Here is a 17,713-nt window from a genome sequence, read left to right as displayed (position 1 = left end):
GAAGATGAGAGAGAAGGTGGTGCAGGTCAATGAGCCAGGGAGCCAGAGGGTGTCTGGCTAGCTAGATGGGCATCTAAAAATGACTCATGAGGGAATGTTGTAAAAGATATGTATCTTCTATTCTAGGAGGGTTCTTGACTCTTTAAAGGCAGTGACAACCCTAAAACAACTGAGAAGCACAGGTTGGACTGGAGAATTTTGTTTCTCTGGTGTTTTCAGTTTGACACAAGTCTTTATCAGCAGCACAAGCCTGGAATTCCTGAAGCTGCACTCATATCCTGCCATCAGTTTTTACGTAAAACTCCCATTGATTGGGATGGGAGTTTCAGGAGTAGAACAATGGCCGGATATGAGGGAGGGAAAGGAGGAATATGTGATGTTTGGTCTGTCCTGGTGCATTCCTAGGGGAGAGGGTCTACACGGGGCAAAGACATATGAATATGTAGCTAACTGACAAATGTAACCAAACGCATGAAAGTCTTTGGAGTCAGTGAAGCTGAAAAAAGCAACCCAGTGGATTCAATTCAAGCAGCATTTATTCTCTGTTAAGTTCAAACACTTAACCTGGATGAGAAAAATAACTAAGATAACAATAACTAGCATTTACACAGCACTTTACAAAGTGCTTTGACTTCTGCACCTCTTCTGATTCTTATAATTAGTAAGGCAGGTGGAAAGTTTAATATTGCTTATTATTAATACCACTACTCTTCTTATTTTACAGATAGGACAGGAGAAGACTGGGACAGTTAATATCTGGCCCAAGATCACACAGCAAATAAATGAGTTTAAACCTAGAGTTTCACACTTCAAATTGCACATCTTAACCATGCCATCTTAACTATCTCCGAATTGCACAAGGCTTTCATCCTGGAACCATTCTGCCACCATCCCAAGAAATTGCAAGACCCTCCAGCCTCCCACTGCCAGCCTCCATAAAAGTTTTGTGTCCTCCTTCTTATCAGGCAACAAGCACCACACAGCATACAGCATTCCCACTTTCCCTTGTGTGAACGTAAAGTTTCATTTTGTAACTCTAGCCAACTGCAATATGGTTAACTTGCCCCTGACAACGAAGAGAGAGGAGCAATCTCTCCTTAGTAAAAAGACCAAATAAGGCTCAGAAATGGAAATGCTGCGTGATTCACAACTGACTACAAGAACAGCCGTCTAAGGGGCCACCCAATAGTTAGGCAAATTGTAGTAATTGATTAATATTTTTCTCCAAGAAATTCAAAGCAACTCACCACTCCAGATCTTTGTCAAATCCATGGGAGAAGAGAACTGTACTACTAGTAGTTTTAAGCCTATTGAGTGGATGGAGACGCTGAGGTTAAGAAAAGGAGAGTAACTTGTCCAATGTCACCCAGTCAGCCTAAGTCAAAACCAGGAACAGAGCCCAGATTACGCAAACACGGTGCCTGCTTTACACTTCAGAGGGACAGAGCCCTACATAGAATATGGGACTCCTCCCAGGGGAGCATGGATCGGCTTTGTTAGCCTCCACTGCATTTAGTGCAGAGGGGTACCCAGATAGGTTTTTAATGACTGAGGAAGGAGGTGAAGACTGAGGCTCACCATAATTGCAGACAACTAACTCCCACCAATCAGAAGAAAGTTGAAAACAGCATCAGCATCTAGAAAATGTCACTCCACGTGTTCCATCTCCAATGAGACTGGCCACTCAACTGACGGCTTGTTGATGCCAACCGACTACATCAGGAGGCACTCCTGTTTCATGTAACACTCTCCGGACTCTTCCAGTGGACTGAGCTCAAAGCCACTCTTCCCTCCCAGGGAAGGCACACCCCAATGTACCCACCTTCACTGACACCCCTGCTTTTCCACAGGCGTTCACCTTCACCAACGGCATCTGTTTCTTTCCCCTAAATGTGCTTATTTGTGCACACTAGTAAAACATTCTCTCCTGTTTCCAATTATTTTTAATAATTAAGCATGCAAATGTCTGAGCAACATTTATTCAACTTCTGAGCACTTTTAACAGGAAACAAAGATGAGCCAACCAGAATCTGATTTATCAAAGAGCTCTTACAAAACCAGCATTTTGAACCTTTAATTGGAAGTGAATCAGAAACAGGCGTGTTAAATTTCCCATGAAATCCACACCGGGTTTAAAAATCTGGGCAGAGAAAATTCTGGGTCATACCAGGCCCAAACTGATGGGAAGACATTATTAATCCTGATGAGCTCCAAACCCAGCTCTGGTGCTTGATCATGGCTTGTCTACAAGACCTTCTGGGAGCTAGGAAGGGATGACCCCAGTGCCCTTTTACCACACTTCAGATGTGGAAATATGCAGAGATCCACGAATCTCCAGAAGACAGAGTGTAGAGCTCCAGTGTCCAGGGCAGCAAATAAAAATGCCTGGATGCCTTCCCTGAGGCACCTAGGGAAATTCTCTACAAGCCAGTTTCCTGAAAGGACATTTCCAGAAAAGTAAAAAAGTGCTCTTTCTCCTCCCCATTCTAGAAAAGTATACGAAGTACAGGTACCCTTGAAGTTCCCTGGCCCCTAGGCAAGTCCTGTGTTACATCAAAGACACTATTTGATCAAGATTGATTGTGCCTTTTGGCCAAGCAGGCTCTTATTGTGGGGAACGCCAGGGTCAGTAATATGCTTCTCTACAGATAGCATTATCTGCGGGAGCTGCATGAGATAATGCATGGACCTTTGTCCTAGAATTCCTGACTGGTCCTGGACCTGGGCACAGACCTGGTGGCAGAGCATAGGGTCAGGAAAAGGGAGAGCTCAGGCTTGTATGTCCACGGGCAGTCATCCTAACCCTTCCCCTAGGCAAGGCCAAAGCAGGTTATGTGAGGTGTAACACCCTAAACACCATATCCACCTCACACACTCCCCTCATTCCATATAGTTTCTGAGTACTTTTCCTCTTTGCAAATACCCCTCCAACCCCTTTCTATCCAGAGATGATTACATTGAGGATTGGGTTGGGAGAAATCAGTATGGATTAATGATGAATTAATGTTTTTGTTTTAAAAATATGTCTCTTGCAAGGGGAACTATACTTCAATTTCAGATATTTTCCATTTCAAATCAATTATTTTTATAAAAAGAAAAGGTGATGTTAGTAACATTTGGGTGGTTGCATGATTGCTTAACTGCCTAATGGTTCTCACAGAGAGTGCCATCTTCAATTCCCCAGGAGCATTACACAACAGTCAGGAAATAAGAGCAATAAACAAAGAAAACACAAATGCCTGTGGATTCAATGAGTCTTGCCATCTTTGCATCTGGAAACACCTTTACTGCGGACTGTGTTGTTTTGATCCATGAATACCTAAGTTTGCCTCAAGTGACTTCTGCTCAGTTCTCATCTTGAGACACATCACATCTGGAAGCCTCAATTGTCTCTTCTGTGCAATGGGCTTTGATGTTCTAAGAGTATTGGAGTGTGCTATAAGTTGGCAACTTGTGATACTTGCTTTGTAAGATATGACAGAGATACAAGCAACTTCTTAATAGTGTTCCCTTATTACCCTGCATTATGCCTAAAGGTCTTCCAGAAATAAGAGCTTTGTGTTTTGTGTAGAGAAGATGGTGAGACCCAGTGTAAGGAGCAATATGGTATACTCCCTGCAAAACAGGGAAGCAACACCTTTATCCCAGTTTCTGGAATTTCTTCTTCAATGATGTCAGTGACCCTGTGGATATACTTTGAACTTCTTTTCTTACATGCATGCTTCTAGAGTTATAACTTCAAACAGATAGATTGAAATCTCTAAAAAAGAGAGTTTCTTTGCTGACCTATTACATCCTATAAGGGTAACAAAAGAGTAAACCCTATAAACAAAAATGTTCGTGCAAGTGTTGAAGGTATATATGTATATGAGGTCAGGGTGCCCATGCACTGTGAGGAGAATGAGCTAATTTCCCCTCTTTGAATGAAATCAAACTACAACTTAGGATGAGTTCAAGTGGCTCATTGACTCCTGCTACTTGCACATGGGGTCCATCAAGACACTGTACAGAATGCTGGGAAAAACACCCAGGCAGGCATTCTGCCCTTCACGTTGAGAATGAAAATTTCAAAATAATAGGTTCTTCAGTGCTAAATTCTGTTTGGTCCAAGGGATCCTTGGAGCTATGGTTTTCTTTGTTCTGCCAAAGGAAAAAGGAAATACATCAGGAAGCTGGGCCAGCCCACAGGAAGTCTCACTTGGGCTGATAAAAGGAGCTGCTGTGGATGCAGTTATAAGTCAATCAGCCTTGAAAGAACAAGAAATGCTATTCAGGAGAAACCGGAGCCTGAGGTAGCCTTTCTCGATGATTTCCTTTTAACCTTGCAAAACATTCCCTTCTTTGTGTTTTGTGTAACGTCCCCCTACACCTTTTTTTAAAAATGTGTGTGTAGTTTGTGCGTGTATAGGAGTGAAACAGAATGAAAAGGAGAGCAAGAGTTAGTGGCCAGAGAAAAGGAGGGGGGAAGGCAGGAGGGTAGGGAGGAAGTATTGGTCAAGTCACAGAACATACTATTCGCTATTGAACTCCGAACCTTTTCCTTTTTATCATCTCCTTAGCTCATTCCTATCAAACACCTGCCCGTTTCGTCCTCGCTGGATTGTTGGCAGAGTCAGGAAGGCTGCCTTACCGGAGATGCACAGGACTTGGGCTTTCTTGAGTAAAACGTGGTGGGGAAATGAGCAGCACCACGAATCTGACCAGCACAGACGGCAGGCGGGTCACTTAGACTGAAGGACACAGCAAACAGCAACAAAACCAAGCGGTCCTCAATAAATGGGTCGGGTTTGGAGTTCTAAATTTGATGGATGTGTGAGTCAATCTGACAACGTTTCAAAGGGGCTAAGCTCTATGAATTTTGGAGGCAAACAGGATTAAGTTCAAATTATTGCTTTCCCACTTGCTACCTTTATGACCATGGTGAGTGACTTCACCTCTCTACAATGAAAATGATACATACGCCATAGGGTTGTTACAAGGATCAAGTGTGAGGATGTCCACAAAGGTGAACACAGATATTGGCATGAAGAGCTGGATAAATAGCTTATTCTTTTTATTCTTAGGACTATGGAGCTCCTCCTCAATGTTATACCCACTTAGGTGGAAAGCGAGTGAGCCAGGAGCGGGTAAAGAGAGGCCTTCGCCAGGGCCCTTGGGGCTCATGTGAGATGGTGGGCGATACAGCTTCACACTGAGCTGAGGCCTTTCAGGGTCGCCTGTGTTTGTCCAGGGCAGAGCACCACTTCCTGTTTTAAGAGGAAGAAAAAAAGCCTTACAGAAAACTCATTAAGAGGCTCAACATTCTTCTTGGACATCAAATAAGTCCTCCAAAATATCGTTTTTTTAAGAGTTAAGTGTAAATGAATCAAAACCAGGCGAATTCAATTTCCCTTCAATTAAACAGGATTTTTTAAAAGTCCAGAGGAAAGGCGCTTGGGGCCAAATGTACTTTGGCTTTCAAAGGAGACCAACTTTTGGAAAAGAGCGTGTAAGACCCCAAAGCAGAGTCAGGCCCTATTCTTAGTTTGCATTAATGCAAAGGGATTAGCACAGCTCCTGTGTCACTTGGTACTAAAAACAACCAGCTCAGAGAAATTCACAAAGCCCCTCCTAAGAGCCCCAGCCTTCAAGGGGCCTCGAGGATCATTCAGCAAACTTAGCCTTGGGATTGCAGAGAAGAGCCACATGGGCCCAGCTAGAACTTCTAGGAGAGGCTCAATCACCCACACCTCAAAATAAGAAATGTGTTAAAAGCCTGCCTGGGATCAGAATCTAACAAACATGGGAGCTGAAAGGAAATCTTGAAACCATACCTTCATTTTATACATAAGAAACTCTTTAACATTAGCAAGTTCACAGGGAATAACACTGAATTAGTGGAGTGCCTTGCCTAAGATCCTATAGCTCATTTGGGGCAGAGCTGAGGCTAGACTTCCACTCTCCAGATCTGGGGTTGGACAGTTTTTCTCTGTATTTACTACAAAATGGGATCCTTAAGTGTCTGAGATCAGCTCATCTGGGCTTGAATTATGGGTGCTCAGCCCATTTCTTACAAGTCTATTTCTAATAATCCCTCTTTATTTTTTACACCAGCTTTAAAAATTATAAAAGTGATATATGTTAATGATTTAAAAAATCAAATATTACTCAAGTGGAATAGCAAAGTGGAAAAGTAAAAGGCTACTTCTCCCTGCCCAAAGGCAGCCACTGTTAATAGCTTTTTGTGTATCTTTCCAGAAACTGTCTATGCATAGTCATACATTTTTGTGCATTTTTTTTTACAGAAATGGGACCCCACATTTTGTAATATGCCTTTTTTTCCATAGTGATAATATATGTCAGAGAACTTTCTAAATTGGTGTATATAGACAATGGATTTTGTTCCATTTGGTGGCTGTATGGTATTTTCCTTCATGAATCTTCCATCATGTGTTTTTTTGTTCCCTACGGATGGATGTTTAGATTCTTCACAATTTTTGCCAATACAAACAATGCTACAATAAACATCTTGTATCTGAATGATCTTGTATCTTTGTACCTTTGGAATCTGAATGAACATGTCTAAAAGATACATTTTAGGATTGGAATTATTATAAAACTTGTACAAATATTTAACATTTCAGTAGATGTTTCCCAATTATCTTCCAGAATGACTGTGCCAAATTTGCTTCCCACTGATAGGGTTAGAGAGTAACATTTCCCCTTATTCTTTCTATTATGAGGGAGGATTATTGAACTGTTTTAATCTTTCCTGTCCTCATAGGTGATAAATGTTGGAATTTCATTATTTCCATTTGAATATCTTCATGCACCTTGTTCTTTTCACATGCTTATTGACCATTTGTATTTCTTTTTCTAGCATGGTCTATTCACAGCATTTTTGGTTACTTTTCTGCTAAGTGGCCTTTTTCTTATTGATTTGTAAGTAGTCTGTATATTAGGACATATACCCTTTGTTTTATGTATGAGACACATTCTTTCTCAGTTTCTCATTTATCTTTCATCTTAATTCATGGTGTTTTTCACTGATATATAGGTAGAGGAACAAAAGTTGAAGAAGGGAGAGTAATAAGGAGTTTCCTTGGTTGAAGCCCTAGTCTTCCCCAAATGTCCATATAATGGACTAGGAACACCAAGACTGAAAGGGGCAATGGAAATTGTAAGTTGGGTGTTACCCATGGGAAAATGTGCCTAAATTTCCTTATAATAAAAAGCCACAAATAAAGATTATCCCCAAAGAGTATTGCTTTTTGGCATCTCCAATAGTCAGAGCTTAAAATCAGAAAGCAGAGAAACCTCTACTCTCTAAAGGTCTGGAAGAAATAGTATAGGCATCTTGTTCTTGTTCATGCACATGGTGTTCTCTTGAGCACGGTGCCTGACAGCCAGCATTATTCAACTTCTGGTTGAATGAATAAAAGAATGTGTATGAATTAAGTGATAAATGCCTGAAGACGCAATGACTCTTCTGGCATAAGGATTTCAACCTAACTATATGCATTTCTAGAGATTCTAACAGCACTAACTTAAAGACATGGTAATTTTTATATTAACCTGTTTGTTTTCACATTTCTGCTACGTGAAGCATACTGCAAAATCGTTCACTCCCAGTTTCCTTCACACATAAATTCAATGAATACCCATACATTCAGATGTAACAGCCCTGCTACTGGAATGTTAGATTTTATAAACATGTGAAACCCACACATGTCTAGAAATGCAAGGTTAAAGCTCCCATAGAATGTGTAATCCTGGCCTTTTGCTGTGTACAGTGAGAAGTGGCATAGGGCTTTTCATTACCTCGGACACATGGCACTGTCTTAATAAATGGGTCCTGCTCTTGGGAAAGCACTTCCTTTTCAAGTCTACATTCTCTAGGAAGAGGCTGGAAAAATTTACATATGCTGGGATTTTGATCATAAACTAAAGGCAGGCACATTGTTCCCTAAATACGGAAACTCTCTTAAATATTTCAGTATTTTGGCTCATTTTTATAGGTATAAGCAATTTTGAAACTGTGTAAAGTTCAACTGAGTTATCCAAAAAATGTATCTGAAGACTCAGTCTCCAATCTTACTTGGAATGATGGTGATAACTCTCTGAATTTTTGGTTTGCTTGGGTGAAATGTCAGTATCTCTAAATGAGTTGATGGGTCCAATCAAGTATGTCAGCCCTGTTTGAATTTCCTTAGAAATTTGATTTGAGCTCCAGAGAAACAATCTTTCATCTTTTCTCAATTACCATCTGCTGACTCATTCTCAGAGGGAACTAAAGTTGTAGCCCAGGATAGATGACCCAGTGGAAAAGGCAGTTTGTGGGGAAATCTCCAGAACTCTGCAAAAGAAGATACCCTTAAGGAGTGAAAGGAAAATCACATTTTTATGAGATCTGGTGAAATAGTTTCTCCTCTCTCCCTTGACTCCGTATTTAATAAACAGATATCTGTAAAGACAGCCAAGAGCATGGGCTGGTTACCTGAACCTGTCTCTGGTTGTCTAATTCTGTCTGCTACTCACTTCTTGTGGCCTCTGATAAGTGATGGGGCCACTCCCATCTCCATTTCCTAATGAATAGGGTAAAAATAGGAAGGATTCTGTTCTTAAAAAATGTGAACAGCTATGTAGATCACTCCTCTATCAAATACTTTGTGATTCCTCCTTTCTTTCTATTTTATAAGATCCAAGCTTTTTGTGTGATATTTAGGATCCTCCATCCAATCTTTCCACTCCTACCTCCTCCCTCATATGCAATGCTCCTCCCCACTGAAGTATCCCCCTTTCCTAGAAAGCCCTTGAGTCAAGTCTTCCTGTGCAAGTCCTACCCATCCTTCAAAGCTGAGGTCATGGTCCACTTACGTCAAGAGACAATGTGGCAGGTGTGTAGAAAAAGCCAGTATTCTAGAATCAGAAACACTGAGCCTGAAACCCAACTCTGTTACCTATTAGCCATCATCTCAGGCAAGTTACCCAACCTTTCTGAGCATTAATTTCTCCCATATAAGACAGAAATGTAATAAAATGTCCTCCCATGGGTCTGCTGTGAGGATTAAATCCAAGGGTGTATGTACAAGTGCTTCGTAAACCAAAGAGGCTATATAAAGGTCTTGATACTAGCTAGCTCTTTCTCTGACTCTCTGGCTGAAGTTGCCCTTTCCTTCCTGGAGGTTAGCATAATGCTCACTACATGCCACTGTGTGCTCACGCACACACGCATACACACAGCACCAGCCCTGTACCACTGGCATTGTATCTTGACAGCTCTTAGCCACCCTGCATAATACTCATGCAATAGATCTTACTGATTTGCATTAATTTGGCTGGCATCAGTTTACAGTGCCAATAAGGCTAAAGTTATAGGTAAAGGTTATTCCGTAGGTTGTCTAGTTCTGTCAAACTTCCAGGATAGTGGCCCTAAGGGGACAATGTGGGGATAGACAGACCCCATCCATTGCCTCTAGGGGAAACATCTCCAAGTACGCAGGTTACTGAGGTCAGGGCTCCCAGATCAGTCGAACATCATTTAGTAATACCATCCCACTGATGAATGAATACAGGAGTGGGATGAACACTATATATATAAATCATTAAGGCAACAGAAAATGAAACAGGGTGTAGTCTTCAGCAGAGGAAAGACACCTGCACTGCTCTGAGATTACTAAAAAAGCTAGTAAGGCTGGCTGAAGGTTTTGTGAGTGCGCGCGCGCGTGTGTGTGTGTGTGTGTAGTGCAGCCAATGTCCTTTAGCCTCCTCAATTTGTCACAAAACAACAAGCAAAAGATAGACTTAGGAAGACTGTTTTAAGTACAGGCCAAAAAAAGAAGTCATGTTACTCAAAACAAAAGAAAGACAAACAAAACACAAACACTCTATACCTGCATAATGCAGCTGGTTGTCCAACATGAACAAAAATAATAGATTTTCCATTCTAACCCTAGAGAGCTGGTCTCTAATATGAAAATCTGCCTAACAAGTTTCAGATAGGATGAGACTTCTCCCAGAAAAGACTAGGACTTTGCCGATGGCCTAGTGTTGACTTACAATTTGGGGATATTTTCTGAAATTTGAGGGAGGATTAAAGGCCTCAGTCCACTAAAAATCCTGTCTAGTGGCTTGTCAGCATAAAATTTTTCCCAACTTACTTTTTGCTGAGGCAACTCAGTAGGAGCATTAAACTAATGCTACATTTCTAAAAAATATGTTTGCTTTAAACCAACATTTTTTAAAACCAATACCAAGTTAATTGATTTACCACAAATAGAAGGAGACATCAGAATTCTAAATCTTTTATGTTTTTTACTCAAGACTATCTACCACACAGTCTAGAAGGTGGATCCATAAGATGTTCTAATGCATCTGAATAAATTTTACTTAAATAGACAAATATTCAATTGTTAAAAGAATTAAAATAAGAATCCAGCCTACCTGCCTCTGGTCTGTAGAGAGGCTTGTGGTTATTTAAGTAAAATACTCTATTTTTTGTTGCCTCCAGGTAACAGAGACCTTGCTTGTATAGGAAAATGATTTATTGTGGAAAGCAGTTGTATAAAAATACTATCTGAAAATTTGGATTCTTTTTTAAAGTATGGAAATAATTCAAGATGGTAGTGCATTTTTCACTAAATAACAGAAATATCTTTAGTCTTCAGTGCCAAATTCTTGATGCTTTTCTTTTAAAGACGTCTCTCTCTTTGTCTCTGTATCACACACACACACACTGCCTACCAGGCATATTATAATTCATAATAACGTAATGAAAGCAATGAAATCTTCATGTTATAGTGGAAAGAACACTAGTCTGAGGGTTAGGAGCCTTGAATTCTCACAGTGACTGTTGATAGTTAGCTGTGAGATCTTGAATAATACATTGCACAACTCTGGGCCTCAGTTTCTCCACCCATAAAATGAGACTGTCAAGCTAAATAATTTCCAAAGCACGAAAGTTGCAAACCTGTAAACTAGAATTTGAATAGCAGCAGAAGTGGAAGGAAGGGTTTTTGTTTGTTTTTGGGGCACAGGGTTGGGGCGGAGCTGGTGGTGGTAGGGTGTTGGTGGAAATTATTCACAAACAAAAGAGGATTCACCTGAGGGAAGCAATTGTATGTTGTCATGGGGACAGATAAACTGACTGGCTGTCTTGCCTGGAGTGGTCCTGAAAGTGATGTTGATATGAAGGTTAAAAGGTGGGAGGGAGGTGGGGGCGGGGTTCCCTTTCAGCAGGAAGGCCAGCAACGCTTTTTGAGGACAGAAGTAAAGTCTTTGTTTCCAAGTCTTTCTCACTCTGCCGCTCCCACCCAGCCCCTCTGGGATACACTCTCCTGAAGCGCCTGAGGACGCAAGCGGGGCTCCTGGGCTTGACCAACACAGGGACTGTGCCGGTTTCCGATGCTGTCACCTCAGCCTCTGTCCCATGTGACCTACCATCATTTGCTGGTTGTATGGCGCTGCCCTCTCCTGAGGCAGAGGATAGGCACGGATGGCAGGTGTGCTCAACTGTGGCTTTGTTCAAACGACCCTCCCTGACCATCCTGGCTGAGTCAGCTACATCACTTTCTAGCCTCTAACCTGCTTTATTTTTCAGAAGATGCATCATCCCGGACATGCAGCTATTTACTTATGCATTTATGCATCTGCTATCTCCACTAGAGTGCCAACTCCAGCTGAGTTTTGATCCCTGTTTTATCCTCAACACATACAGTGGAGCTTTGGAACATAATAGCCACATAATGAATATTTGTTGAATTAATGAAATCTGTCTTATGGTAAACGTACACCTGTGATCTATTTTTTGACCAACTGATCCCCACAATCTGCTACCCCCAAAGGAAAATTCAACTAATGTACATTCAACTAAGATACCAGACTTTATTTAATCCTCACTGTAACAAAGCAAGGAGATACTTTGTCCGCATTTTATAGATGAGGAACCTGAGGCTCAAGGAGCTAAGGGCCTTGCTTTAGGGTACACAACAACTGAGTAGCAGAGCTGAGAATGAACTCAGATTTTCTGTTCATTTCCTTATTTCATTCACCAGGTCTGCATCGCCTCTGATTTTTTCTCCTCCTTTAACGGCACTATGTGCAGTGGGTCAAACTCTCACAGATGAAATAATTAGATTCAGTTGAACATTGCCTAGAACCAACATGTAGTTTCTGAAACCAGGTCATTTCTTAAAGCATCAACCAGTATCATGTGATTTCCAACACTGATAATATCACTGCGAGGAGCAGAGGTGGGACAGGGTGTTGCTTAATATTGCAGGTTAATGTGTCTTTGGCAAATAGAATGGCTCCTGAAAATTTGGGTGCTCTCAGAGTGATACTCAGAGCCTTCCCAGAAGACAATCTTGGAAAGGAGAGAGAACATAATACTAAACGACTTAGAACAAGAGCAACAAGATTGAGATTCTGAAACTGCACGGAGTTGTGCAAATTATGCACAAAATAGAGGGCTTCTTCTGCAAAGAGAGCCAGGCTTCCCTGCATCCTGGACCAAATACCCTCAGTGCTGAGAGCCATAGGTATTCTGAACTACAGACATGTCTTATAGTTGAGGAAGAAATAGGCAGGTGCACAAAAATCACATCCCAGAAGTATTCAAAGGGGATTTGTCAAGGCCATTCAAACTGGGAACACATTCTGGATTTGTGTCTACAAATTAGAAGTGGAGTACAGTGCCTTATTATTATAGAGCTGGATTTTGTAGACATTAGGTACATGTTCTTATAAAAACATTTTATGAACATGATGTTTTATGAACAGAAAGGATTGGAAAGAAACTATTGTGGAGGTAACTTAGTCCTACTGTTTCATTTTTACAAAGATTTTGAAACTCAAACAGGTTTAATGAACTGCACATTCTCACATGGAAACCAGAAGTCAGGTGGCCTCTCCTTATCCACTGTCCCCTCCAAGCAGTGTTTGGGCCATTGTAGGAGTGGGGTCTGGGAACCCCAAGATCCAAAGGTCATACATGAACAGGAAACTGTGGCTTTCACACAATTTAAATACTGCAGTATACTCTAAAGACTTAGTCCTTCAGAACTGTTGGGTCTGAAGAAAGCTTAAAAAGCCACGGCTCTGCAGAGTCAGGTAACCTGGATGAGAGAACAGGGTATCCCTGGGGAGGGTTTGGAGGGACTCACAGGCTCCTACCATCCACATGAAAAGGAAGGCCTTTACTCCCATCCATGGCATGAAGTGCCAGGGTCCTAGTGTAAGCCTGGTCGCACTGCCTGCCATGCCAGTCCCTCTGTGTATATGTAAAGAGGTTAGCACATCCTGGGTACACAGACCACAGCTTCCTCCCTTTGCTCAGGGCCTGTGCTTAGAGGTCTGAGCATTATGGAGATATTGCTTCACTTCTCCTTAGGGTGTCCACACCAAGACCCTGGAGCCATTTTACCACCCTTCCTGATCAGAGAGGGGCCTTCTGGGTATGTGGTCGGTGTCCTAACCATGGAATCTTTTCTGCATTGGGGCATCTTATTGCCAAGCCAGAGATGCACAGACACTTGCACACACACAACATGAAGAGAAATGGGCGTTCAATGACCAGTGACTAGCCCACCCTCACTATAGAAATCCTCTTTCACCCACTCCTCACCCACGATCTTTAAACTTGAGGAACTCAGCCACACACGGGCTCCCTTTAACCCATTACAATCAGTTATCTCATCTCCAGATTTTGAAGTTCCTTCTGTTGGTGCCTTTTACCTAAGTCAGCATATTTCTAACTTTCAGAGAAAAAAAAAACTTAGAAAATAAAAACCACTACTCCACCCAAATGATAAAAATCTCTTGAATCTCCAAGTTCAACATCTTAGCCTCCTCTTACTCAGCCTCCTGAGTGAGGAGTGATTCCTTTGATTCTGGGGAATGGCGGGCTCTACCAGTCCCCACCTCACCAACCTGATAGTTTTTCCAGACTGACTCCTGCTTTGCTGTGGGACAGCCTCGCAGCGGCCTCCTGGCCCCATTCATTCCTCTTGGTCCTCTAAGGTCAGTCACGTTAGGGGGTGTCCCTCCACTCTGCTCCTGGCCCCACTTCCCCCTTCCAGAAAGGGCAGGCAGTCAACCCTCCTGAAGGCTGACTTGGAACCCAGACCCTCCTCCGTCCCTCCCGGCTGCACTTGGCAACCGAGACCCAGGGGTGAGGTGTGGGGTGAGGATGGGGTTGCGGGGCAGTGGCTAGGCTGCCGGCTCAGAGCCGGCCACCAGACGAGGAGCAGCGACCCTCTTCGAGAAGCCGGTGAAGTCCTGGCCCTGGTGCCGCTGCACGCCTGGGCGCGGGGTGCCGGTAGCCAGGAGCGGCGGAGCGACGCGGACCCAGGCTGTGCAGAGAGATGCCCCCAAGAGCGGCGTGGCCCTCCCGCTAGTCCCGGGGAGCCCGCAGCTCCCGGGCGCCGAGCACCCGGCAACAGTTAACACCAAGAGGAAGGGAAACCAGCCCGCGCTGACATGTAAACAGGGCTTCCATCTAGAGGAACCCCCTCAGACAGACCCCCAGACACACTTGCACCCCGATCCGCCTGCAACCAATCCACTTGCCCGCCCCAGGGCCCACCGGGCAGGGACCCGAGCTGGTGGCGACTGCAGCTCCGGGCCCCGCAGCCTCCGGCCTCGGGCGAGAGAAAGCCGGCCGCCAGGCGAGTGCCCAGCGCCGGGGCCAGGGAGCCCTGCTTGCCGGTGGGAGTGGCGGACCCAGCGTCTCCGGCCCCCGGAATCGATCTGCGCCCGGGGTCCCCGGGTTTCCCGCCGCCCGGGCTGGCAGGCCGGCAGAGCGCTGGGAGGGAGCCGGGCTCCACTTCGGGGCGAGGGGAGCGGGGAAGATCGCCCTCGGCGGCGAGCCGGGCGGGTCACCCACGCGGGTGAGACTCTCCACCCGGGCGCGGGAGGCGACGGCGCGAGCCGGGGCGCGGAAGGAAGGAGAGCGGCCACGTCTTCCGGGACCCTGGCGCCCGAGCCCAGCCCGCCCGCCGCCGCGCGCCCACTGCCCGCCCGGTCGCTTACCTTAATAGTCCCGTCCATCTGGCCAAGTCTGCAGGCGAGCCCCCCAATATTCCACACATTGACCCGGTTGCAGCCTGCCCTCGCAGCCCCGCGATCAGCCCGGCGCGGCCCCCCTGGCGCCCGGGCCTCCCCGCGTGCCCCCGCGAGCGCCCTGCCCTCGCTCCCTGTGCACGTTTGTTGTCGTAGCGGAGCGAAAAAGAGACAGTTAACCGGATGAAACTTTTTTTCAGCTAATTTTGGGAAGTGACTTCACTTTGCGAACCGGAGAGGAAGTTCTATCTCTCTCTCTCTGTGTGTGTGTGTCTCGCGCTCTCCTCTCTCCTCTCCCCTCTGCTCCCTCGTCTTCCCTCCCCCCACACCCCCCTCTTCCTTCGCGCCGCTGGTCCTGCTTTTCGCATCACACACACTATATAAATATACGCCGAGATGCCCAGATACATTCATGCGCGGCACACACAGGATACTTGCTCCCGGGAGATAAGAGCGAGCTGGGAACAATGCCGGGGTCCACGCCCGGCGCCCGTGCCCTGATTCCCGCAGTCTGCACCCCCCTCCCCCAACACCTTCCCCCAAAGTCCAGAACCAAACGCCTTTGGCCTCCTTCCTTTTCCCCAGGCCGTTGGCCGAAGGTGGCCCTCCTGACTCATTCACTTTCCGTTTCTTCCCACAGATACGTTAATTAATGCTTTTTCCAGCCGGACTCAAACTTTTTTGGGGGCGTTGGGGGGTTGCGGATGGGAGAATTTACTCGGGCTGGGGATATCCTGGGAGCCTACTGCCCAGGAGGATCCGGACGCAGACCGAAGCAAAACAACCGCTAAAAACTGCATCCAATCGGAATTTTTCCTCTCGGGCCCTTGGCTGCCCAGTCACCGCAGACTCCCGGAGCGGCTCACCCATCCACGCGGACTCCAGACGGTTTCAGACGGACTTCGGCCGTCGGGGACGCAGACTAGGCTGTCAGCGCACTGTTAGCAGAGGGGCGCTCTCGGGGCCGTGCGCCTTGGCCGTCTGCTCCTGGGGAGTTCCAGGCGCCCGCCAAGGGCCGGGACCCGCGGCACCCTAGGCCACCTATTAGCGCCTTCTAGGGTCAAACCCCTTGAGCTTCCCCGGAACCGACTGCCCAAGCCCCGGCGCCCGGCGGAGCCACCGGTGCAATGCTATCCCCCCGGCCCTAAGAAACCTACACGTCGGCGGGACGTTCCCTCCACGCTGTCAGCATGTCTCCGGAGCCCAGCCCGCAACAATGCCGTACAGACGCCTACTTCTCACCGGTTGATACCCCGGGTCCCGGGCTGCGAACCATCATCGCCAACCAGCCGTGGGGCTGGCCTCCCCCCCGGGCCGCCTGGGCCGCCCCGGCACCCGGACACCTCCCCCGTTACCCTGCAGTGCCGCCGCACGCTCCCGTTGGAGCAGCCTCGGGAGTCCAGGCGCAGCAAGGGTCGGATCCCTGGGCGTTCTCGGCCTGACTCCCTTCCCCCGACCTCCCAAACAGGTTACCTTGTGCACGCTCTCCAGACCACGCTTGGGACTTTCTCACTTTTATTTAAGAGTCCACCAGGGGAAGGAGGAAAAAAATATCCAGAGGAGATCCGAGTCAATTGGAAAGAAAATGTTCAAAAGGGGTGTCCACAGCAGCGAAAAAGGTGACTTATTAATTCTTTATTTCTTCTGGAGCAATTGAGCCAGAGAGCTCGCTCGCCTCCCTCCCTCCCTCCCCCCACCCTTCTCTAGAAATTAGTCTCATCAATTCAGCTCCAATTCTGGGTTCGAACACAGACGCGGGTCTGAACGTGACTAGACCTGGAGTGGCGGGTGTAGCCTGCCAGCAATTGAGACTGTGTGTATGGGGAGTGAGGTGGGGGTGGGGTGGGGGCCGAGCCGACCCCCCCTCCTGTCTGCTTCTCAATCCAGGGGTCTGCTACGGGGCTCCCCTGGGACCGCCACATCTGGTTACCGCTAGCGGGGTCAGTCCCCCCCTTTGCCTGGGGCCACCAGTTCTGGAGTTCAATTAAAAGAAATCAGGCTTAACCCTTTCCTCCCCTCGGCCCCGCCGCTTGCCCTCTCACTCTTCCCTTCAGCTTTTCCACATGCTTTCCAGAGAGGAAAGAGGTTAAAGGGAAAGGAAGAATGAATTACATCCTTTCAAACCCCAAATTGTTTCCTTTTCAGCCCAGACTCTGCCGGCCTTCAAACGACAACAGCGCTTTTCAGGAGGGTGCGGGGAGACGGCTGCCTGCAGGGACCTGACCAGAAACCTGGCACCCTCAGCCACATCGCCCCTTTTTTTTCGGTCAGAAAGGAATCCAACTCCACCACCGGGGGGCCCCCTTCCTGGTGCTGGGCAAACACTGAGGCTGTTAAGCCAGGACACCAGCCCGTGGTTCGCTCTTCTACATACACTCCTCCTAGTGCTGGAGAAGGCACCTCTGAGGCAGAAATGTTGGCTAGGTTTTTTTTTTGTCCAACTCCTATTCAGCCTGGCAAATAACAAACTGTCCTCCCTGCACTCACCCGTGCAGTCACCTGCCATCCCTAGCACCCCTGCTCAGTAGAGCAGGAGCGGCCTCCCCCATGGGAGTGCTCAATATGGGGCTAGACGAAAGGGAGGATTGCCCTCCTGGAACTCAATAGCGCTTTCTGTTTCTCCCTGTAAAACCAAAGCTATGGCAGTTCTGTAATTTTGAAGATGGTGGAGGGG

At 46.1% G+C, this 17,713-nt stretch overlaps 1 protein-coding gene across 4 annotated transcripts in view; it reads right to left on the bottom strand.

Annotated features, from left to right (window-relative positions):
- Positions 1-16,628, bottom strand: part of FLI1 (Fli-1 proto-oncogene, ETS transcription factor) — a 112,646-nt gene extending 96,018 nt beyond the window's left edge. Inside the window, exon 1 of one of the 4 annotated variants that reach the window (XM_036930042.2) lies at positions 16,513-16,628. Coding sequence is in view for 3 of the 4 variants with exons in the window: in XM_036930043.2 (XP_036785938.1) it covers positions 15,010-15,068 (59 nt within the window). In the remaining variant the exon portion in view is untranslated. Of the gene's footprint in view, positions 1-15,009; positions 15,303-16,512 lie in introns of those variants that run through there. The other 3 variants (XM_036930043.2, XM_036930041.2, XM_036930040.2) reach the window with 3 other exon arrangements.
- Positions 16,629-17,713: the final 1,085 nt, after the last annotated feature.

Source organism: Manis pentadactyla, chromosome 13 (assembly GCF_030020395.1).
Source record: "Manis pentadactyla isolate mManPen7 chromosome 13, mManPen7.hap1, whole genome shotgun sequence".
NCBI lineage: Eukaryota > Metazoa > Chordata > Mammalia > Pholidota > Manidae > Manis > Manis pentadactyla.
Note: the sequence above shows the minus strand (reverse complement) of the source record. Positions and strands in the feature narration are given on the sequence as shown.